Below are 24,099 nucleotides of genomic sequence, written 5' to 3' on the forward strand. Positions count from 1 at the left end.
AACCGAAACTGATTTTCACTTTTGTTTTTCTGCCCAATCAATTCGCTGCGGGTAGGTGCGTGCGCATTGGAAGCCTATCAAAAACAACTTCTCGTGTCAGCCAATCAAAATGGAGGCCTGCCTTCGGCTGGCCGCCACTTCCACGTGTCCATGACGCACACGCGTGCCAGCCAATCAGAACGCTCGATTGCCATGGAACTCCTGCTCTTGCTCCCCCGCGTTATTTCCTGAATGGCAAATGAGTGGGGAACAAATGTCTCCGTGGTCAAAAGCCACGGAGGCTTTTCTACGCGGGGTCGCTGCGGCGTTGCACTTAGAAGAGGTAAGTGGGGAGTGGCCCCATGTTAGAAATATCTGATCCCCTGGAGCAAATGGCTGCTTTTAGGGGAAAGGGGGTGGACTCAGTGGGATCTTAGGGGCTTTCCGCACTGACAGAGTTGTACTGGTTTCTATCTAGGTTCACCTCAGTGTATCCGCACTGCAACTGAGCTCAACGTTGTTTTGTCTCAGTTCCCCTCCCCCCCTCAGAACTGCGACATCCCTGTCGCAGTTATGAACTGCACCTTTCTGCTGGAACAAAGTTGATACCGCTTCGAAGCTTCGAAGCACGGACACATCGAAACGACACCTCATCCGTTCAACCAATCAGGATGCGCAGAATGGGAGAGTCGTGGCGGGCATGTAACTGTAAACTGTAAACTGTGAAAACTGTAAAAAAAAGAATGCTCCCGTTTCCCGTGGTAACACAAGCTCCAATCACGATCGAGGAGCAAAACAGGCACCAAGATGATCCCGCCCACTTAGCTCGGTTCCAGGGGGCCAAGTAAGTTGCTGTGCGGACAGCCTGGAATTGCCCCCCACTGAAGGGAACCGAGTCGATCTTAGCTCCCTTCTGTAGTGCGGAAAGCCCCTTAGTGGGGTATAATTCCATAATTACACCACACTAAGATCCCTTTCCTTCATGAACCCTGCTCACCCCAAGGTCCACCCCCAAATCTTCAGGAATTTCCCAGCCCAGCACTGACAACCCTAGCTGTATCAGTCACAGACACTTGTTTTGGAAATATCGTTACCTTCTGAAGTGGGAGATGCCTCGTGACGCTTACTCAACAGGTTGGTGTTTGGAAATATCTGACAGGTGCATGACCACCTCCAGTCCGGACCCATTAAGGCAAATTCCACAGCCTTGCATTTTCCCTGCCGTCCCAGTTTTATTTACTAATAAAACGGATGATTATAGCATCGGTTGTTGTTCCTGACACCGCCCATTGGAGGGCCTTTTTTAAAACTCTCATTAAAGAGTCCCTGCTAAAAAAAGGTACAGCTAGTAAAAAAAAATTCTTTGGGTGTGCTCTCTGAATAATTCATGGTCAGCAGCAATATTCTATTATTTCTTTTGGAGGAAGTGGGTAAATTGGATGGTTGGGCAAATGCAGGAGTATTCATGGCTGTCTGAGGTCTGTGCCAGGAATTTAAAATTCCCAAAGTCTGGGGCCTTTCTCCACCAAGTTGTTGGCACATTTAAGATTCACCAAAAACCATTTTTATTGGATTGTATGGTTTTCGGCTGGATGTTGTTTATAGGCTTAATGAATACAGACATGTTTAGAATATGTTTGAGGGCATATGGGAGGTCTGGGCTGAGCACCTAGTCTCTATGATCTGCTTAAGAAGTTTCTATTTTAAAATTGGCTTTTTTTTTCTTTGCATGGCTCATGAAATACAGGATGGCCTCAAAGAGAGAAGCCCATATTACAAGTTTGTTCCTATCAGATAAAAGATGCTCAGGTTCTGGGAGAGATCTCTGAATATGTTTGGTCCATCTAAGTCTAAGACATGCAGCTGTTGTAGGTGCTTAAAAGATATCTGCCTTCAAAAAGCACAGAATCATTGAATCAAAGGCACTTTCTGCATGGGCCAAAAGCGGCGGCGGGCCGGTAAAACAGCGTTTTGGCGGGGACTGCTCGTGCAGGCACCACTGCCAAATCGCTGCAGCTGCGCCTGGCTCCCGCCCAAACGGTGTTTTTGAATCTCACTCAAGGAGCGAGGTATTTTGGAAATGCCAGCTTCCATTCGGTGCCATGCGAATGGCACCAGGTGGAAGCCAGCGTTTCTCTCCCAGTCCTCCCAAACGCTCCTTACCTCCGGTTGCCTTCTGTCGCATTGTACAGGCCAGGAGACACGCCCCCTGGCCTCATTCTCCAGCGTCGTCACTCTGGCAAGGGTGGGCATGTCCCCTGGCCTCCACAATGTGACAGAAGGCGACCGGAGGTAAGGAGCGTTTGGGAGCAGCGCAGTCTGTGCGAAGGCTGCTCCGCTGCCGCCGCTTCCAGCAAATGGTCCATGCGAACGTCCTGCGGGGGGGGGGGGGCGCCGGCATAAACTATGCCCACGCACCCCCCCTCAGTGCCCGTGCGGAAAGGGCCATAGAGTTGGAAGAGACAAAAAGGGCCATGCAGCAATACACAATCAAAGCACCCAGTGGTTGGATTCAAATAATGTAACAATCAATTCCAGTGGTGAGATTTAAATAATTTAACAACTGTTTGTTTACCAGTGCTGCGTGCTGCCTATGAGACCCACGTGGAGTCTGGAGGCAGGTGCAGAATTGAACATTGGGCTTGGCCTCGTGTTCAGCTGTGGGTTCAGCCTGGCCCGGTCTGGCTTTCAACTGTACCACCTCCAAAGCCCGCAGTTTAAACTTGGATCCAGCCAGGCCAGGCTGAACTGTGGACTTGGCCTGGCCAGGCCTAGCTTTTTACTGCTGACTCTGCCTCCAAAGTGCACGTGACCTTTTGAGGCGGAGCCAGCAGTATACAGCTGGACCCGGTGTTGAACTGTGGGCCAGGCCTGACCAGGTCTGCCATTGAGCTGTGGACTGAAGTCCCCATGGAAGTTCAACGCTGCACAGAAGGGAGATGGGGTTTTTTGAATTGTAAAGGCAGTGTGCTGAATGGGCCCAGAAATTCCAAGTAATGCAGCATTTTGGGGATTTGATTTTTCATCTCCCTTTTAAGGCTGCTTTTATCAGGTGAAACAACTGATAGTCCACTCATTACTCCATACCTCTGACGTCTACGTGGCAGTTTAACCCTGGACCCAGTCAAACTGCATAAGAGGGAGAGGGGGGGTTTTTTGTGTGTAAAGGCAGTGGGTTGAACAGGTCCAGGAAATTATATTGTAGCATTTTTCAGGATCGGATTTTTTGGCTCCCTTTAATTGCTGCTTTTTCAGGGGGAAAAAGCCTGAAAAAACACAGCAAGGTATTTTTTTTTAATTGGGGGAGGGTGTTCCAGATTTACTGAACATCCAACCCTAATTAACATCTTAAGAAAAATTAAAGTAAGTAAATAAATAATTTTTAGAATAAAGAGTGTTGTGGCAACTTCAGGACTAACAAGTAACATAAGAACGAGCCAGCTGAATCAGACCAGAGTCCATCTAGTCCAGCACTCTGCTACTCGCAGTGGCCCACCAGGTGCCATTGGGAGCTCACATGCAAGGTGTGAAAGCAATGGCCTTCTGCTGCTGCTGCTGCTCCTGAGCACCTGGTCTGCTAAAGCATTTGCAATCTCAGATCAAGGAGGATCAAGATTGGTAGCCATAGATTGACTTCTCCTCCATAAATCTGGCCAAGCCTTTTTTAAAGCTATCCAGGTTAGTGGCCATCACCACCTCCTGTGGCAGCATATTCCAAACACCAATCACGCGTTGCGTGAAGAAATGTTCCCTGAATATAAGCTTTTGAAGTAGGCCTCCCATTTACCCATCTCAGGTGGGGAATTACCCGCCCCAGCCCCAGTTTCTCACCCATAAAGAACTGGGGGACTAAGGAGTGGTGAAAAATGGCTTTCTCATAGTGATGTTCCAGGAGCCTTCCTTATCTGTGGTAAAGAACATAGAGACTGGGACAGAGAGCCTACAGTATCATCCAGAAGTGACATAGCATTCTCCACAATTACTTCCCTCTCCAAGCTCTGCCTCCCAAATCTTCCAGCATTTGCAGAAGCAGGGTTGGGAACCCTGTTTTGAGGTCCACCACATTCATGGAGTGGTCACCCAAGTGGTCAGGTAGTAGGTATAACTACACCTGCATACATATTCCTGGACAGAAGAGGGGATTTGTTTTGTTTTGTTTTTTTTACAAAATTCTTCCCAAAGGTCTGCAAGAGTTAGCAATAGGTTTATCACAGTATGGAATATGATTGCATACAAGATCCCTTTGGCATTGGCGATGTACTCCAGATGGTAGTGATAAACAAAAACAACAAGATGAGTAGGAAGCTGCCTTTTACTGAGACCATGTGTCTATGAAACTCACTATCCGCAGGGCCTGTAAGACTGTGTTGTTCCACCGGGCCTTTGGAGTGTCCAGCCGCTGATATGGTGCCCCTCACTGCTCCTGCTTTGGCACTGGTACAACAGAGCTCCTCATATTGAGGGGCCTGCCGTCCCCCCCTTCTTGGGGTGGGTTTTTAAATTGAGCCTGGACGCCTCTTGTTTAATTTGCTAATTGTTAGCCGCTGTTTTTATGTATTTTAAGATGTTTTATTGACGGAGCCTATGTTTGTATTGTACCGGATTTGCTCCTGCTTATTGTTTATATATTATGTTGTTCACCGCCCGGAGCCCTTTGGGGATCGGGCGGTATAGAAATTGAATAAATAATAATAATATCGTCTGCTCTTTTAGTCGTGGTCCTCCAGAATCTCAGCTGTTCTTTCATCTCCTACCTGACCCTTTAAAAAGGAGACACCGGGGGCAGAACTTGCAACATTGTGATGCAAAAGCATGCGCTCTCCCACTGAATGCCATGCCCTCTTTTGCACTTTGTGGTGAACTAGAAATTCCTGGGTCACGTAAGAACACTTTAAAGTGCCATAAGAATTGGTGTTGTTTCTGTATTGCAAGACAGTACAGTTGTCACTCCATTCAGAAGACACTCTAGGAAAACATGTTTCCACTTTACAGATGTGGAACAGTAAGATAGTCTGATCCTATATCAGAGAAGTTAGAAGACATGCAGCAGCAAAATCAAGGGACAGCCAGTGTGGTGTAGCTATTAGCATATCTAACTAGGGTCTGGGAGACCCAGATTCAAATCCCCACTCTGTTAGGGAAGATTGCTGGGTGACCGTGGGCCAGTCACACACTCACCGCTGAAACTACTTCACAGGGTTGTTATGAGGTTGCAACGGAGGGCAGGATGTAGTAAGTAACTTCGGTAGGGTTGCAACCCCAGCTGGCACTCCAGCGCGATAATTGCGGGGGAACAGATTTATTGTTGGTAAGGAACAATGGTCAGTGAATCACCTTGTTAAATAACAGTGGAGAAACTAATCCAGTCCACCAGATAAGAGTCCTCTGCTCATGTGGAAGGGTGGAGAATCAAACCTGGCTCTCCAGATTAGAGTTCACTGGACCAGCAGTGGTATAGTGGCTAAGAGCAGGTGCACTCTAATCTGGAGGGACCAGGTTTGATTCCACGCTCTGCCGCTTGAGTTGTGGAGGCTTATCTGGGGAATTCAGATTAGCCTGTGCACTCCCATACATGCCAGCTGGGTGACCTTGGGCTAGTCACAGTTCTTCTGAGCTTTCTCAGCCTGACCTACTTCACAGGGTGTTTGTTGTGGGGGGGTGGTGGCAGGAGGGAAAGGAGATTGTCAGCCCCTTTGAGTCTCCTTTTCAGGAGAGGATATAAATCCAACTCTTCCTCCTCTTCCTCCTTCTCCTTCTTCACCACTCCACCAGACTGGCTGCAACTTAATGGCACTTTATGCACACATTGCCTTGTTATGATGATACCAGAAAAAAAAATGGAACCCTGTTGAAGTCGGCCCGCGGGGGTCGCAAGGAAGAGGCGAGACGCGGAGATATCATCCAGTGGAGAGAGCCAGCAGCAGGAAGCGTGATCCGTGGATCTGGCAACTCTGCCGTGCTGGGGTCCTCTGGGTAACCTTTATTAGGGTTTTCTACGTATGGGGCGTATATCGGAGGCGGGAGAGCGGGAGAGCGGGAGAATATCATATGATACATGACATCATGGGGTTGCCTACGTGCGGGAGGAAACGTTCGCGTCTGGGTCTAATCCATACCTGGGGGCAAGAGCCCCTTTGTCCCTTTGTCTGGGACACCTGGTGACAGGTAGTTCATGACCTGTGACTCACGGGGGGTCTGGGGGATGGGTGAGCGTGTGGGCCCAGAAGGACACAGATGGCACAGGCATTCCATGCGCTCTTTCTGAGGCTCTGCTGGGTTCGCGGGACTCATCCCTACACCCTGTTCCTCGGACTCATCTGTATATAACCACCGACACCGTTCACCAGGAGACACTGCAAAATAGTTTCGTCGGCCAGACGTTCTGAGCAATGATGGGTAACATCTCTGGCAACTTTTATAGACGCAATGAGCCACACTTTCTTTTTATTAAGCAAAGAACTCCAAGCTCATAAACGTTTGCCTTTTTTTTCTGATCTCCCCATTAAGAGGCAGCCAAGCCAAGCTGCCGAAAGAGATATAAAGGCCAAGCTCATTCCAGAGAGAACTAGACGGTTCACACGGGACCTTCCTGCTGTTTTCATCTCTTTGCTTTCTCTCGTCCTTTCCTAAGAAGTCATGTCTTGTCCGTCGAGCCCTGGAAGCAAAGCCACTCATTTTACTTCCTCCTCGGCGGTCCTGCCACCTACGGGAAGCAAAGACCATGTCAGTTCTCCTTGCCCTAGCAAAACGGGTAGCTCCGGGTTTAAGGGAGCTGGTTGTTTTAGCAGCCGCAGCCTCGCCTGCTACGACTCCAAAGGGCCTCGGGCCGCTCTTGGTAGCTGCCGTGCTGCTAGATACAGATATGGCTCTCGGGGGGCCAGTTCTGGATATGGCTACTCGGGCACTGGATTTGGTTTGCATGGTTTATATGGGTTTCGACATAGTGGGGCCAGTGTTGCAGGCACCCCTTTCATCACTCCTGTCACTTGCAACGAGAATCTACTACAACCTCTCAACCTGGAACTCAACTCTTCGGCCCAGGCAATGAAATGCCAGGAGAAGAACGAACTCCAGTGCCTGAACAGCAAGTTTGCTTGCTTCATCGATAAGGTGAGTGAATAGCAGAATGTCATTGTGGGGTAAAACCTATTCATCCCATGCAAGCTGAGGTTAGGAAGGTATGATTTGTGCTGTGAGTGAGAACTGGACAAAGACTGGACACCTAGTATGGCATAGAAGTTAGAATGTCAGCTGGGGATTTGGGACACCCAGAGTCAAATCCTCATGTTGCTATGGAAGCTCACTGGGCTTTCAGACAGTCTCTCTCTTTTTCTCTCTCTTAGACCCTTTCCACATGGGTGGTAAGGAGCGTCCCAGGGATGTGAAAAACTTTAAACTAGAGAGCCCAAATTCTCCTTTTAAATCCACCTTAAAGGGAGAATCTGGGGTCCCTAGTTAAACAACATTGAAAGTGATGCTGTTTTGGAGTGGATTATCCCCCCACCCCACCCCACCCCACCCTGAAGCAGCATCACTTTCAATGTGGCGTAGTGGTTAACAGCAAGTGCACTCTAATCTGGAGGAACCAGGTTGGATTCCCTGCTCTGCCGCCTGAGCTGTGAAGGCTTCTCTGGGGAATTCAGATTAGCCTGTGCACTCCCACACACGCCAGCTGGGTGACCTTGGGCTAGTCACAGCTTTTTGGAGCTCTCTCAGCCCCACCCACCTCACAGGGTGTTTGTTGTGAGGGGGGAAGGGCAAGGAGATTGTAAGCTCCTTTGAGTCTCCTGCAGGAGAGAAAGGGGGGATATATATCCAAACTTTTCTTCTTCTAAACTGAGGACTTCAGATTCTCCCTTTAAATCCATGTCGAACGGGGTGGATTTAAAAGGAGAATCTGGGGAAATTTGGGGGGTGCCTGCTGTCAGGGGTGCAATTGTTAATCTAGAAGCACCAAACTTTCAGGGTATCTTTAGGAGTCTCTCCCAAAGGGGGTGCCCCCATCCTCCATTGATTCCAATGGGAGCTAATAGAAGATGGAGGCTAGTCCATAGGGTCTGATAACTTTGACTCAGTCCTAACCATTCTCAAACCTGGGAGGCATGATCAGGAGACTGCCCTAATGATACCCCCCCAGGTTAGGTGAAGTTTGGTTCAGGGGGTCCAAAGTTATGGACCCTCAAATGTGTCTTCCCCACCCCTACCAGGACCATCCATGCAAACGGTCCCGGGGCGGGGGGTGCGTCGGCATCAATTATGCCTACGCACCCCCGCAGCGTGGCCGTGTGGAAATTGCTGTGATTGATAGAATGGATTGTTGTTGTGAAGATAGAATGGATGGAGGTGGCTCTGGATAAGCAAAGGCCCTTTCCGCACAACCCAAATGAAACATTTTGAGGCTGGATATAAAACGTTTCCTCCGTGGAGTTCCTCATGGGTTTTTCTTCAAAATCTTTTTATTTTCAGCCTGAAAACATTTAAAATCAACCCTCTTCTTAATGGATTCTTTTTTGAAAATGTTTTCACTTGAGCAGTTCTTTTGTGGAACTGTTTTCACACGCTGTGCAGGTTTCTCTGAAGATGTCATTTCCCTCAGGGACAGTGATATCGGTAGTAGGGGGACGAGGTCTAATTCTAAGAGAATTCCAGGGCCCATCTGAAGGTTGGTAATCCTATGTATGGCTCAGTCACATTCCACTTTTCATTTGTACTTAATTAGTGATTTGGGGGCAAGTCTCTATCCAGGAAAGGACTTTGTCTCCGACAAGCAGAACTTGTTCCCATCCAGCAGCTGGCATTTAAATAAACAGTTCCCCTCGACATGGAGGCTCCATTTAGATATTATAACAGATGGGAGGGGATTTTTAAAAAAATTAATGTAGGTACTCTGGTTTTTTTCCCCACAATGGAGATCCAAAGTGGCTTACCACACTGCTCTTCTCTCCTTCATTTTATCCTCACAGCAACAACTCTGTGAGATGTTTGGCTGAGAGAAAGGCTCATTCCGCACATGCAGAATAATGCACTTTCAAACTGCTTTCAGTGCTCTTTGACGCTGTGCGGAATAGCAAAATCCACTTGCAGACAGTTGTGAAAGTGGTTTGAAAATGCATTATTTTGCGTGTGCGGAAGGGGCCAAAGTGACTGGCCTAAGGTATCCAGAAACTTTATCCTATGCCAGGGGTCCCCCAATGGGGTGTCCCTGGTGTGGGGCCTATAGGGGCCACCAGGACCTTTCCTGGTGGCTGCCAAGTGTTTTTAGAAAGTGTGGGGGGCCATGTGGGGCTTTTCTCCAACAAGGCTTCTGATTGGCTGTGCAGTTTCTTTGAAATGTTCTTTTGGCAACAACTGTCACATGGAACAAGGATCTTCACTTGTGTGACAAAAGTGGCAGGCAGCAGCCATTTCGTGGCTGGTTCTGCCTCCTATGTCCACCGCCATTTTGTGGCAGCCATTTTACAACTGTGCAGTTTCTGCACAGCCCAAATATAATGGACCGAGGAAGCTATTTATCCCATTTTGGGGGAGAACTTTACACAGGGCTCTCCCCCAAAACGGGTTCAGCCTGTTATATTTCCCTCAACATGGGTTTTACAAAAATCGCTACACTGGCAATATTTTGGGAGATGCCAAAAGAGCCACAGCAACCCTGGACTGTTTGCAATTGCTTCCTGGAGGGGAGAAATCTCCAGTGCGAAGGCAAACAGAAGAAACCGTGTTCATTAATAACACGTTACACATTATTTGTGTGCTGTGCAGAAACCACCCCCTGTGTCAGAATTAGAAAGGTGCCTCCAAGCTCAAAAAGGTTGGGGACCCCATCCTTGATCCAACACTAAATCGCCTCACTACACTCGCGAGCGTCTTCTGGCTGTAAAATGAAGCAGGTAGGGGAGGCTTTGGGTGGAGGCAAAGAGAAGATACGATGTGTTTTGGTTGGCCATCAAAGCCAATCAGACATATTTTTGTTGAGAAATTACCCCCTAAATCGCCTCTATATAAGAAGATTCATATAAAGACCAGAGAAACAAATAAGGACCTCAGACAGAAGAAAAAAGATAGCAGAGTGAGCAACCAGATTGGGGTGCCGAGCAGGGGAAGTGAGTGGGGAGAAAAGGTACTGTGGATTGTCTGAGGTGATTTAGGCGGGAAAAGTACATCTTGAGGGAAAATATGGCTCCATTATGGGTAGGAGGCTGGCAAAATATAGTGAAGAGAGGAGAAGCGGCTGCGGTGCTTGCATGATAGGAAACCTCCATGGAGCAAAGCCTAGATGTGCAATCGTGTGCAAGCATTTCTTACAGGTTTAGGATTTTCTCATGTGGAAGCGTCTTTTCGGGGCTTGAGATTTTCACGTGTGTGTGTGTGTGTTTGTCTGTGGAGGATGTGTGTGTTTAGTAACAAAATAAACACCAAGCGCACAGTATAACAACAGCATTAGCTGCTTTGGCTTTCTTTTCTTCTTCTTTTGAATGATAAACCATCCCAGGGTAAGCAGAGGTGTATCTAGGAAAAATGGAGCCCGGGGCAAAATCTAGGGAAAATGGAGGGGGGGGGGACGAGGGGGTGGGCAGAAAACTGCCCCAGGTTCCATTTTCCCTATATACACTTCTGCCCTCTGCTTTATGAGATACAAAAGCCAATCCCCCAGTACTATGAACCTTTGCACCGAGAGCTACACAAAGGCTGATTAAACACTGCTGCTATGCTTCGCAGCAAGGGAGCGTTTCCTTCGGGGTAGAGATTTCTGTGCTGACACTCTCTGTGTTATGGTGCCACAGATTCTGAAAGCCCCATGATTAGAGAGCAGGGAATTCCTGATGTTTTCTCTTGCTTCGTGGTTTCCACTCCTTTTGGTTTCTCCACTCCCCCTCACTCAGTGCAAGCATTTCTAGGGGATCTACGACTGGCTTTTGTGAAAAGCACAAAAATACCAATATAACACAGAAATATCAAAATAACATAGGAATATTGATATAAAAATTAAACTGGCTTTTAAAAAAGTCAGAAGGACTGGGAATAATGCGGAAGTGGGGGCAAGCAAGCCACGCAGCAGGCAGGGGGGTACCTCCTCGCATGTAAACAGAGGAAAACACACCCTGAAAAATGGGCCAAAGTGTGGGTTTCCTATTCTATGGAGCCTATCTTCATATGTGCATCACAGCACACATGGGGCATCGGATCCAGGTTCCTGAGTTTTTGGTCACTGACCATTTTAATACAGGGTTCTTATTAGGAACAATAATAGGCTACTTTTAAAACAATGCTGTTGTTCCTTTAGGTCCAATGCCTTGAGCAGCACAACCTGATGCTGAAAACCAAGTGGGACTTCTTGAAAGAAAAGAAACGGCAAAAAAGTAACATGGAACCCCTCTTCAGTGAGCACAGCAGTAGGCTGAAGAAGGAACTGGAATGCCTGGAGTGGGAAAAGTCCCAGCTGCAAGTGGAGATGAACAATTGGCGAGATGCGATGGAAGGGAACAAAAAACGGTGAGCCCCAAGGCCAGATTAAGCAATGTGCTAAGTACCCTGAACAGGAGAACTCTGAAAATAACACAAAAACTGATGTGACTGTATGTCACAGAAGGGCTGGGCAGACCATTGGGTCTCAGGGGCTACTGCAGGAGCAGCTGAAAGGGAGCAGAAGAAGATGGAGCCTAGAAAAAAGGGAGCTGGAGATTGAGAACGTGACTGCGGCGGCGAGGGGCAAACAGAATGACGGACTGGACTCACTGAAAGCCTTGCACTCATTACTATTCAATAGGGTTGCCAGATCTGACTTGGGAAATACCTGGAGATTTGGGGGGGGGGGTGGAGCCTGAAGAGGGCAGGGTTTAGGGAGGAGAAGGACTTCAATGGGATATAATGCCATAGAGTTCACCTTCCAAAGGAGTCATTTTCTCCAGGTGAACTGATCTATGTCATCTGGAGAAGGGACGGAGCGAGGGGGAACTGCGTCTGGGGCACGCATGCGTCCTGCGCCCCTGTCACACCCTGCCTGCCCCACCCCAGAACACCTCAGAACACCCCCCCGCCATGCCTTCACTATGCCCCCGCACCGGCACATGCACTCCCTGTCCCCTTGGTGCTACGCCACTGCCTGGAGATCAGTTGTAAAGCGGGAGATCTCCAGCCACCCCCTGGAAGTTGGCAATCCTACTATTCAACAAGGTAATCAGGGGGCCGTTGTTAGTCACCAGCATGTAAAGCCTCTCTCTCCTAACCTCCCCAGGTTTGAAGAGGAATGCAACAGAAGAACCTGTGCAGAAAATGAATATGTGGCACTTAAGAAGGCAAGTGGCAGACTGTTCAAGATTTTGACAGAATTACTGAGAGCCAAAAGTGACATAGCATTAGAAGGTATTGATTATAAGGTACAAGGAAGCCTTGCGCTTCCAAACCATGCCAACGGCAGTAATGTCTGGAAGAGATAACAAACTGCCAAAGGAACAGCGGGATTGTATTTGTGCAGAAACAGTCATGGAGGATCTCCCACATCATGTTTTATCTTGTCCAATGTATATGGCACTCAGGGCCAAATTTCTTGAACGATTACTGAGAGGTTTAAACTGATAGTCCGACTGAAAAAAAATGATATTTTTCACTATCAGATGCTAATTCTTGTGTTACTTATAGAATGTCTTTGCTTGTGCAGCAAAAACTATAAAAGCAAGTGAGATCTCAGAGAGTAAGTCTATAGAATCTATTAGTGTGGGTGTTTTAGTTTAGTTAATTTGTATTTTGTCTCTTTTTGTGAAATGAACATTTTACAATGTTATTTTATTGTTTTATTTTAATTTTAATGTTTTATTGTTCTTACTGCACTTGTTTTGTAATGGCTTTTGGCTACGGAACAGTAACATTTGATTTGACTAGAAGGTATTGATACCTGATGTGGAAATCTGACCAGGCACAGCACGGCAGTGTGAGAATGCAAACTGTGAGCTTTCCAATTCAAACCTTGCTTCTACTGTGAACTGCTAGGTGGCCTCAGGCCAGGTACTCTCTGTTACTTCAGCCTGGCCACTTGAGAGGCCCAAATTGACTCAGGACTCTTCAAACTTTTGAGACCCCCATCTATAATGAAAGTTTAAAAATGACGGCACATGAGATATATAAAAGCAAGTTATGAAACTAAGGAAATGCAAAATAAATAAATAAATCAGAGGCCTCTTTGAGCTTGAGGCCCAAGTCCAATAATCCTCTGATTCCCTGTGCCTCAGCTCCTAGGACAAGTAGGCAAAGAACATCAGAACTGCTATATGAATGCTGAAGGTGGTTGGTTAATAAATAAAAGCTCTAGAGAACCAGATTAATCTTCACACATGACAGGATTTTACTCTTTGTTGGTTTTTTAAAAAAATTAGTGGCACATTGATGTTGAATTATGCTTGGGCTGGGGTTAGGGTTGTCAATTCTGGTCTGGAAAATTCATGGAGATTTAAGGATGGGGGAATACGGGGGGTGGTTCACGAAGAATCCATGGTAAGCCATAGGGTTTGCCCTCTGAAGCTGCCATTTTCTAGAGTTGCCTAGGCAATTCCTGGCAAACGACTGGAAGGTTGGAGGCAGTGGGGATGCATAGTATCACAGGACATTTAAAAAAACAATACAGCATTGTGTTGTCAGGCTCTCGAACGTGGAAATAACAGAGACCGTAGGAAAGTCCTAAAGCAGTTTATTTCTACAATGCGTAGAGTAACAGAGAAAGCTGAATCTGGGCTCTCCCGCTTTAGATCCAGCAATTATATCCTTTCAATCCCCCCCCCCATTTGATTCCCACCAAATGGGTTTCACAGAGAGTATAACATTTGCACTACAGAGCTTCAAGAAACCTGGGAACGTTCGCACCTTCCCGCAGGAGGGCTAGCACCAGGGAATTGCCGGGGAGGGGAGAGAGAAACTGGAAAGCATTTACAGGAAACATTTGCAATCCCCACACAGCAAGACATCTAAGCACTGACAGGCATGGACCTGACAGTGTACTGATTGAAAGTGACATGAGTAACTCTAGGAATCACTGAAAATTCTATGGTAAAACCAGAGTTTAAAGTAATTCCTAGAGCTACACGGGAACCATAGCATTTCTGATAATCTTTGCCACTTCTTTTACCAATCTCCAGTCAGTATCAACATCAGGTGTGATGTCACTTCTGGGTTTTCTCAGATATCAATTCTCTCTAGGTATTGCAGTATACTGTCTGGTTTGACCATTGTGATGTCAAACTATTGTGCTGATGGTGCCTCTATATCCCTCCCGCAGATTCCTGCCAGTTGCCATGCTGTGCCTGGTGACCCTTCCATTGCATTTTTGTGTTATTCTGATTTCAGTGGTCAATTTGTCTTTATCATTCATCTGTGTGTTAAAAAAAAACAAAATTCCAGTTGGAATTCTGGACATTTTCAAGTTCAGATTCAACTACCGGTATTTGGGGGTTTAATTACCTGTTGCCCTTTGACGAAATTTTGTTTTAAAACTTTTTTCCCCTTCCCCCTAGAAAGTGGATTGTGTTTTTATAGACAAGTCAGAGAAAGAAGCCAAGGTGGAGGCCCTGATGCGAAACGTCTGCTTCTACAGAGATACTTTTGAGGAGGTAACAATTCTGCTCAGTCGTGCTTTTTGCCTATTAGGGTCAGGCAGTTTCATCTGTTTACCTCACAAAAAGTACTAGAAAAGGCAAGAAGGCATTAAGAGCCACTGTGGGGTGGTGGTTAATCTGGAGAACTGGTTCTGATTCACCACTCTTCCACATGAGCATCTGACTCTGATCTGGTGAACTGGATTTGTTTCCCTGCTCCTACACAAATCCAAATCCAAAACCTTTATTAGGCATAAAACCAGTGCCAAGAATTTCAAATACAACAAAAAGATCATTATCGCTCAACTTGCAGTACACAGAGCAAAAACATAGCAACAGCTTCAGAGATTTCAACACTAGAGCTATTTAGAAGCTTAGCCATTTTTGTTTTATCCGAAAGGAGCATAAATCCTGTTGGTAACACTAGGGTTGGTCAATACTCAAAAAAAATTGCAAAATTCGGATTTAGTATTTTGGGCATAAAATGATTTTGTATAGTTCGAATCAATCATAGTCGATTCGATATGCCCGAGAAAATTCGGGTAAATCCGAAAAATTCGGTCCATTTTATTATTTTTTTTGAATTTTGGTGTTTTTTACACGTTTTGGCCTGCAGTAGGTGCAATTTTAAAGCTACAGCATCTAAACTTTCAGGATATCTGAGACTGTCCTGATGATTTTCCTTGTTATGTAGTTTGCTCAGGGGGGGCAAAGAAGACCCCGCAAGTGCCCCATCCCCCATTGTTTCCAATGGAAGCTAACAGGAAATGGGGGCTACACTTTTAAGGTCCATAACTTTGAACCCCTGAACCAACCAATTAAACTCTGTGGAGTATCATAGGACAGTACTTGGTATGATAAATTCCGAAATTTCCAGATAGCAGTTTCTAAACTGCACCCTTTGTCACCAACACTTCCCCAGATTCTGTGCTCTGTATGGTTGGAGTTGTTCCATTAGAAGCTAATGGGGTTTCAGGGCTGGAGTGCACATTTCTCATGGAACCCATTAAATCCTCAGCCTTCAGGGAGAAGCTAGCGACACCATCCAGGTTTGTGGGACCGCTATCAAGGGGTTCAATGTTATGGGTAGGGTCCATCTCCCACTGCCCCCATAAGCAAGTTCTCAAACCTGATGGTGTCATCCAAAGACCTCCTCCTGAAGATACCCCCCCCAAACATTTTGTGATTGTACTTGATAATGTGCACCCCACAGCCTCCACCAGAAATTCCCCATTGACAGCAATGCAGAAGTCACTGCAGAAAAAGAATCTTGGGCAAATTTTTTGGGGTGATTTGTACAATACTTTAGATATTATCAGTAATTGGGACATCAGGACTGTCCTGATGACACCCCCCAAGCTTGGTGCATTTGGTTTAGGAGGGCCAAAGTTATGGACCCTCAAAAAAAATGGCAGCCACCATCTCCTTAGCTCTCATTGGAAAAAAATGGGGATAGAGGCCCCCCTTGAGGGTCCATAACTCTTTGCCCCTGAACCAAACTGCACTAAATTGGGGTGTCATCAGGACAGTCTCCTGATGATACCCCTGAAATTTATGCCAATTAGCTTTAAAAAATTCCTGCTTTCATGTTTCACCGCTTCCCGCACATGAAGAAGCCTGCTGGAGTGAGTGAGCGGTGAAACACGCAAAACCAGCATTTTGAAGCTAGTGACACTAGTTTTCAGGGTATCATCAGGAGACTGTCCCGATGATGCCCCCTCAAGTTTGGTGCAGTTTGGTTCAGGGGAGCCAGTTATGGACTCTCAGCGTAGCCCCATCCCCATCAGCTACCACTGGAAACAATGGGGATAGTTGCACCCTTTGAGGGTCCATACTCGAACCAAACTGCAATCTGAACTTTGGTGGGCAACATCGAAGGCCACCCGATGATACCCCGCTGATACTTTATGCTTCCATGTATTATCTCAAAATGTATCCCCTGAGAATCTCAGAATTGTTCAGATTATTTGCAGTGACTTGTGCCAGGCTGCTGTCAATGGGGAATTTCAGGGAGTTGTGAGGCATTACTTCTTGAGAAGGGTCAATAAACTAGGTAGTTTTCAGGAGAGTCTGGATGACACCATCCAGGTTTGGCGAATTTTGCCTGTGGGCGAATTCTCATGGGACCTGGAAAAAGGGTAGGTCCATCTCCACTGCCCTGAAGTAAGTTCCCAAACCTGGATGGTGTCATCCAGAGACTCTCCTGAAGATACCTTGCCTTGTGGGTTTTACCATGAAAAATGTGCACTCCACAGCCCCTCTATCAGAATTTCCACACGCAATGCAGCTAAGTCACTGCAGAACAGCACCTTGGTGCAGGTGCCTGCAGGGGTGCATTTGTAGATAGAGTCGGTAATAGTAACATCAGAGACTGTCCTGATGATACCCTCCGTTTGGTGAAGAATTAGGTTGTGTTAGACCCTCAAAAGGGTAGCCTCACCTTAGTTCCCATTGGAAAGAATGGGAGATAGGACACCCTTTGGGGTCCATAACTTTGCCCCCCCCAACCCCAAACCCCAATTAACTTGAGGGTATCATATGACAGCCTCCTGATGATACCCCTGAAATTTTGGTGCTGAGACAAAAAATGCGCCCTGCAGGCCGAAACGCGGAAAAAAAAACCCTCAAAAATAAAACGCATTGTTGGTGATCCCAATCCCATGGATTCGGATCTGTTAGATTCGATATTCAGATTCGGCCCCTCCCTGTCCAACTGGGTCCTGAATCCAAAGCAGATCTGGTAAAATTGGATTTGAACCGGGTCAATCTCCAACCCTAGGGTAACACAAAGTGCTCTCAAATCGGTTCTGCTGATGTTGTTGTACTTTGAACAATGAAGCAGAATATGAGAAAGTGTATCAGTTCTATCAGGACAAAATCGACAGCGACACTCATTTTGTGGAATACCAGAGAAGCGACCTTGAAGATGTACTGATGGAAAAGAGTTACACCTTGCTCTAGTCATGACCCATCTGCAATTGTAATTAATAAGTTGTTGCAGGTATATAGCAGGGCTAGATTTCTGAGGGATAATCCCAAAGAATATTGGAGAGCAAGAGCTTTGCGCTTTGCTCAGGAGAAATTGGTACTCTTGATCCCTGCTCCTACACATAAAGCCTATTGGGTGACTTTGGACCAGTCACAGTTCTCTCTGAACTCTCTCAGCCCCATCTATTTCACAAGATGACTGCTCTGGGGGAAAAAAAGGAAAAGAGTTTGTAACCTGCTTTGAGACTCCTTAAGGCAGAGAAAAAGGAGGGCATAAAAACTTAACTCTTCTTCCTCCATCTGAAGCCTGCTACGTGACCTTGGGCCAGTCACAGTTCTCTCAGAACTCTCTCAGCCTCACCTACCTCACCAGGTGTCTTTTGGGGGAAGGGGAAGAGAAAGCAATTTTAAGCTGCTTTGAGACTCGTTATGGTTGAGAAAAGTGGGGTATAAGTCTAAACCCTTCTTCCAAGTGTCACTTCTCTTGCCTGAGAATCTGGTACATATTTGTAATGTGCCTTCTCTCTTGTCAGATTTATTATATACAATCTATTGAGTTCTGACCAAAAAAAGTCTTTATTCATACCGTATTCCTTTGTACAAATAAAGTTTACAAAAGAAATTAATCAATCAAAGAAAGAGGTTAAAGTAATCATGGCCGGTGACAACCCCTCCCCCCACACCCACGGGAGTGCTGTCAAGTGTACCTTTCTGCCCTTGAACAGTGAAGTTTATGAACTTACACATATTTATTTGGTAATACGCTCAACTGATTTCTGCACTACTTTCTTCCAACTAAGGCCCTTTCCGCACGGGTGTTTTATGGCACCCTGGGGACGGCAAAAACGCCGTCCCCAGGGAGCCATTCGCACAGGGGGCGCAGCTGCTTCGCAGCCGCGCCGCCCTCGTGTCGCCCGACCGGTGCGAAGCCGGCATTTCCCAACCTTGCTCGGGGAGCGAGGTTGTTGGGAAATGCCGTCTTGGAGCCGCTGCCGTGCGAACGTCAGCGGCTCCAAGGCGCCCTCCCCCCCACTCCCCCCCGTCACTTACCTGGTCCCTGGCCCTCCGGCGTGTCGCTGAGGCCTGGGAACACGCCCCCTGCCCTGTGACGCTCAAGCAGGCGCGCAGGGCCGGGGGGCATGTCTCCAGGCCTTGGCGACGTGCCGGAGGGCCAGGGACAAGCTGGGTCAGCCGGGCGACAGCGCTGCGCGGCGCCGTCATCCCAGCCAGTTCTGGGACCGTCCATGCAGATTACGCCGACCCAATGTGGATTACACTGACCCAACCCCTTCCGCCTCCGTGCGGAAGGGGCCTAAGACTGAGAGCCAGTAGTTACAGAGCAGGGCCAAGATGAGGGAGGAATGGACTCAGATTCCCATTCCCATGAAGCTCAATGTGTGACTTTGAGTTAGTCATTTTCTTTCAACCTGACTTGTCACACGGGTTGTTGTCAGGATGGGGGAGGGGCAGCGAACCCTGCCCAGGCTGAATAAAAATGTAGGTAAAGCTGTTATCCTAAACAAAATTACACCCTTCAAAGCACTGGAATCAATGCTCAACTTTGCTTAGGACTACATAGATTTGTGTATAGATCTATGATGTGGCCTCATTTGGAACACTGTCCTTACATGGTTAGAGCAGGGGTCGGCTACCTTTAACAACCGGAGAGCCATTTGGACCCGCTGCAGCCCGCAGGCCCCAGTCTGGCCTGGAGCCTGTTCATGTTCCAGCTCACCAGCCTCATCCCCGCCAGGAGGGCAGGTGGTGAAAACCTCACTCCCACCCGCCCAAGCCCTCTCTGCGCGAAGAGATCGAATAACAAGACTTCCACGCAAGTGCGCACTTCAGGTTCCCATTAGACACCGTTATGTGGGGCCGAAGGAAAGAGGGAAAGCACTGTGTATCAAACGGAAATAATAATAATTATTATTTATTTAATTTAACCTCCAAGTGGGCCTGGAAAGCTCCTACAATTACAACTGACTTCCAAACTGCAGTGATCAATTCCCCTGGAGAAAATGGCTGCTTTGGGCAGTGGATTCTATGTACCACACTGAGTTCCATTTTCAGTTCCATCCCTCTCCAACCTCAGCCTCCACCTCTAAATCTTCAGGAACCCCCCCCCCCCACCCCCGGGAGGTGGCAACCTTAGGTGCCACCTTAGGACATTCTTTTCTACTTGTCTTCAAATAAGAGAAGTCAGAAGCATCCAATGAAATGGATGGGCAGCAGAATCAGGATGGAAATGTTCCTTTATACGAGCGTATAAGATGTGGAACTGATGGATCAGTCCTGATGGCCACAAGCATATAGCACTAAGAGGGGACTAGATATATTCATGGAGGATAGGTTATTAGCCATGATTAAAAGGAGCCGTCACAATCAGTGGCCGTAAATCTTTAAATGGCAGTACAGGGGTGTAATGCCCATTGGGCAAGGTGGGCAGCTGCCCAGGGCACCACCTTGTGGGGGGCAGCAAAATGCAGGGTTCGTTTTTAGGTATTTTTAGTGGTTTTCCGTTTTTGGCCTGCAGGGGGTGCAGTTTTTAGACTAGCGGCCCCAAAATTTCAGCGTATCATCAGGAAACTGTCTTGATGGGACCCCCCAAGTTTGGTGAGGTCCAAAGTTATGCACTCCCAAAGGGGGTGCCCCATCCCCCATTGTTTCCAATGGGAGCTAATAGGAGATGGGGGCTACAGTTTTGAGGGTCCATAACTTTGGCCCCCCTGAACCAAACTGCACCAAACTTGGGGGGTCCCATCGGGACAGTGTCAAGATGATATCCTGAGTGGCTGCCCATGGGGGGAGGCATCCAACTCAGGTTTTGCCTAGGGCTACAGTTTGCCTTGTTACGCCCCTGTGGCAGTACCAGGAGGCAACATTGGGGGAAAAGCCTTGGCCTTTGTGCTCTGTTTTTGGCCCTCCAGAATAACTGGTTGGCCAGTGTGTAGACAATATTGACACTGGTCTGGTCCAGCAGGGCTCACTTATATTCAGTTATTGTGTTCATTGTATGTATATTGAAGATCTCACAGAAGTATGCTTTTTACTGTGAAAAAAAAAAGCCCTCTTGTTATCTGGGTTAAAAGCAAGGCTTACCTCTGCCTGCTGTTTCCATCACTGCTTGGCAGGGCAGCAAGAGAAAAATGGGGGAGAGTAATTGTGCAGTGGTGTGAACCCGGAAGTGATGTCACCACATCAGCATGTTGCTTGAAGGATTCCCCCAAAACTCTATCGTAAAAAATGTTGGAACAATGTTGTTCTCCTATCCTGGCCCCGCCCTGGCACTGGTTGAAAGCCAGTGATTGGTGATCCTATACCCCACTCAGAATTGCAATTTTATTTTTTTAAAAATGAAACCCACAGTGTTGGACTAAATACTTTCCATGGGAAATTTTGCAGGAAATTAGTGAGCTACAATCACGCATCTCAGATACGTGTGTCACAGTGAAAATGGATAACAGCCGAGGCCTGGATGTGGCATGCATCGTTGAAGAATTCCGGTCTCGGTATGAGGAGATTGCCTCCCGGAGCCGAGCTGAAGCGGAGGCTTGGTGCCAGTGCCAGGTACACCTGATTCCTCTTTAGAGCAGTGCCTCCTGTCTAGAATTTTTCTCAGGTACAGTATGTGGTTTGCCAGGTACACCTGATTCCTCTTTAGAGCAGTGTCCCCTGTCTAGAATTTTTCTCAGGTACAGTATGTGGTTTGCCAGGTACACCTGATTCCTCTTTAGAGCAGTGCCTCCTGTCTAGAATTTTTCTCAGGTACAGTATGTGGTTTGCCAGGTACACCTGATTCCTCTTTAGAGCAGTGCCTCCTGTCTAGAATTTTTCTCAGGTACAGTATGTGGTTTGCCAGGTACACCTGATTCCTCTTTAGAGCAGTGTCTCCTGTCTAGAATTTTTCTCAGGTACAGTATGTGGTTTGCCAGGTACACCTGATTCCTCTTTAGAGCAGTGCCTCCTGTCTAGAATTTTTCTCAGGTACAGTATGTGGTTTGCCATACTGAACTTTGGTCCAAAATATGGTGTATTTATCGGGGTATTTGGTTAATATGGCAGAATTTACCCAGTCACAGACACATGATACTGAGTGCAGTAAATAAATCTCCCAAGAAGTATATTTCAAAAAGTAAACCTTCCTTTTATTCAAGTAGATTTAGTTCACATTCAGGTTGCAGTCAAAAGGAGAGCGAGAAAGCTCATCTGAAGAGTACTTTCCCGATCACAAGTGGTTAGCTTATCCGGCATCGTGTGTATGGAAGTATGAGGCATGGTTTCTACAGGAGAAACCTGGGGAGGCATGTGACACCCTAGAAAGACATGTGGAGAAATGGGAAGAACAAAGAACAGAGAGAGTGTGTGTGTAAGGGTCAGGGGGCAGCTCCCAGGTTAAGACAAAGAGAAAGACGTTCCATTCAAGGAGATAACACTTATTCACACTTAGAGTTATGCAGTACACACACACACACACACACACCCCATATCCAGATGCAGAGTAGGTCACTACAACATTGTTAAGGCCAGAATGCTTTATTCACTTTCTATATTTTTCTCCATTCTGAAGTAAACAACCCAACATCATTGTTTCAAAAAAGCTCAGGGCTTGTAAGGCTAGAACTACATGTTATATTTCTATAGCCATGTCATCTAAAATGGTCTTCCCAAACAAGTTATCGTATTCTACATAATGAGAGTTTAAGAAGTCATATCAAGCAAACACAACAGGCTCCCCAAAAGTAGTTTATAGCCCTTGATATTGTATTCCCATGGGTCAGTGGACTAACGAGAATATTACAGGAGTCAAACTAGGACCTGCAGTTAGAGGGGAGAATTGGTGAAAATTGCTCTCCTTCACTTCCTCATGCAATTAGCACTTATTTGGAGCAGAAAGAGAGCTTAACATCTAAGCAGTCTTTGTCTGGGCCGGAATATGATCATCTTCTCTTCCTGACCCATCTCTCCTAGCTAGTAGGGACCCATCTCTTTGGGAGGTGGCATAGGTTAGTGATACAGAACACACTTTGCAGGTGTTGGGTGCTAGCTTCAATCCCTAGTATCTGAAATATCAGGCAATAGACCTGGGAAAGTCACCTGTCTGATAGAGCAGCACTATCTATTGTGTCATTTCCATCTATCATCATAGTATCAGGAGTTGAGGACAACTGCTGCCAAACACTGTGACAACCTACGCGATGTCAAGGATGAACTTAGTGAACTGACACGAGTTGTTCACAGAATGGAAGCAGAGATTGCTAATGTCAAAGCCCAGGTGAGCACTGAATTTGAATACATCACTTTCATTGGTGTGCTTGTCTACAGAAACATAAGGGGTCCATCACCTTCTAACAGCTGTGGTCCAGAACAGCAAGTTGCTACTTAAAGGCTACCTGGTCCCATTGATATCTGTTGTAAATAAGGTGGCATCAGTGGTATAGCCCTAAGGGGGCTGGGGCACGCGCAATGCACTGGGCGCATGCTGGGAGCATTCCGGGGTGTGGAGGGAACAGGCAGGGGCATGGCAGGGATGCAGAGCGCACATGTGCCCCAGGTGCAGTTCCCCCTAGCTCCAGCATATGACCACCCATGTTGTACTGAGTATGGGTAGATTGGTCCCTGCTTTCTGTTCCTTTATAGTAGAGTGAGCTATCCCTGTTCCAGGCTGGACTAACCATTATGTTCAGTACCATTTCTAACTGTGCAAAGGGAGAAGACTCCTCTCCTTGCTATGCTTCATGCTATTCTGAGTTTGGGGAGGAAGGTCTGAGTGGGAGTATGTGAACAAGCAGGCCCACTATGCATAGAACATTTACCCCGGGGCTCTTCAGTGTGCAGTGGGCTTGCAGAGGGGTCTCCTTGCATTTTTCTGTTTACACACGAGGAACCATTCTCTGCCTGCCCGGAAGCTAGCTTGTTGGTGTCAATGGGCCTCTGCAGTTTTTCCTGGTTCTCTTAACTCCACCCATCAACTCCTCTTAAAGGCACAGATCCAATCACACCTGTAATTGCAAGATAGAGGGCCTTGTTAAAACCCTTTAAATTGCATTTATATCTATATACCTTTCATAGCAAGCATATTGATGTTGTAGCCCCTTTCCAATATAACCCTGCCCCCCCCGAAAAAGAAAGAGGAAAGTCATTCAAAGGACCACATGCTACAGAAGAAGGGGACCAGGTAGATCCCACTCCCTTCTCCCCCCTGGGCTTTTCTGCTAGCTAGTAGCAGAAAAATCTAGCCATCTGGGCAATTGGGAAGCCTAATTGGACTGCTGGTCTGGTCTGGTCCAGCAAGGCTGTAATGTTCTAATGCCTGCAGTACTTCCCAATGCAAGAAGAAAGCTGAAGCCTGTGCATGGCATTGGGTACAGACCATGTGCTTGCCACAGGCTTGGAGACTGTCCATTTACAGCAGGGGTCCCCAAACTACGGCCCGGGGGCCAAATGTGGCCCCCCGAAGGCATTTATCCGGCCTGCCAGGCATGGCGGCGATGGCTCCATTCATGTGCAGTGGGGGCTCGAGGGAGAGGAGGAACCGGCCCCAACGGCTGTTGAT

At 47.1% G+C, this 24,099-nt stretch overlaps 1 protein-coding gene across 1 annotated transcript in view; it reads left to right on the plus strand.

Annotated features, from left to right (window-relative positions):
* The first annotated feature begins 6,615 nt into the window (after positions 1-6,615).
* Positions 6,616-24,099, plus strand: part of LOC125427918 (keratin, type II cuticular Hb5-like) — a 37,402-nt gene continuing 19,918 nt past the window's right edge. The window contains exons 1-6 of the mRNA XM_048487485.1: positions 6,616-7,089; positions 11,261-11,469; positions 12,212-12,272; positions 14,478-14,573; positions 20,949-21,113; positions 22,693-22,818. Of these exons, the coding sequence (XP_048343442.1) occupies positions 6,616-7,089; positions 11,261-11,469; positions 12,212-12,272; positions 14,478-14,573; positions 20,949-21,113; positions 22,693-22,818 (1,131 nt within the window). The remainder of the gene's footprint in view (positions 7,090-11,260; positions 11,470-12,211; positions 12,273-14,477; positions 14,574-20,948; positions 21,114-22,692; positions 22,819-24,099) is intronic.

This window comes from Sphaerodactylus townsendi, linkage group LG03 (genome assembly GCF_021028975.2).
Source record: "Sphaerodactylus townsendi isolate TG3544 linkage group LG03, MPM_Stown_v2.3, whole genome shotgun sequence".
Lineage (NCBI taxonomy): Eukaryota > Metazoa > Chordata > Lepidosauria > Squamata > Sphaerodactylidae > Sphaerodactylus > Sphaerodactylus townsendi.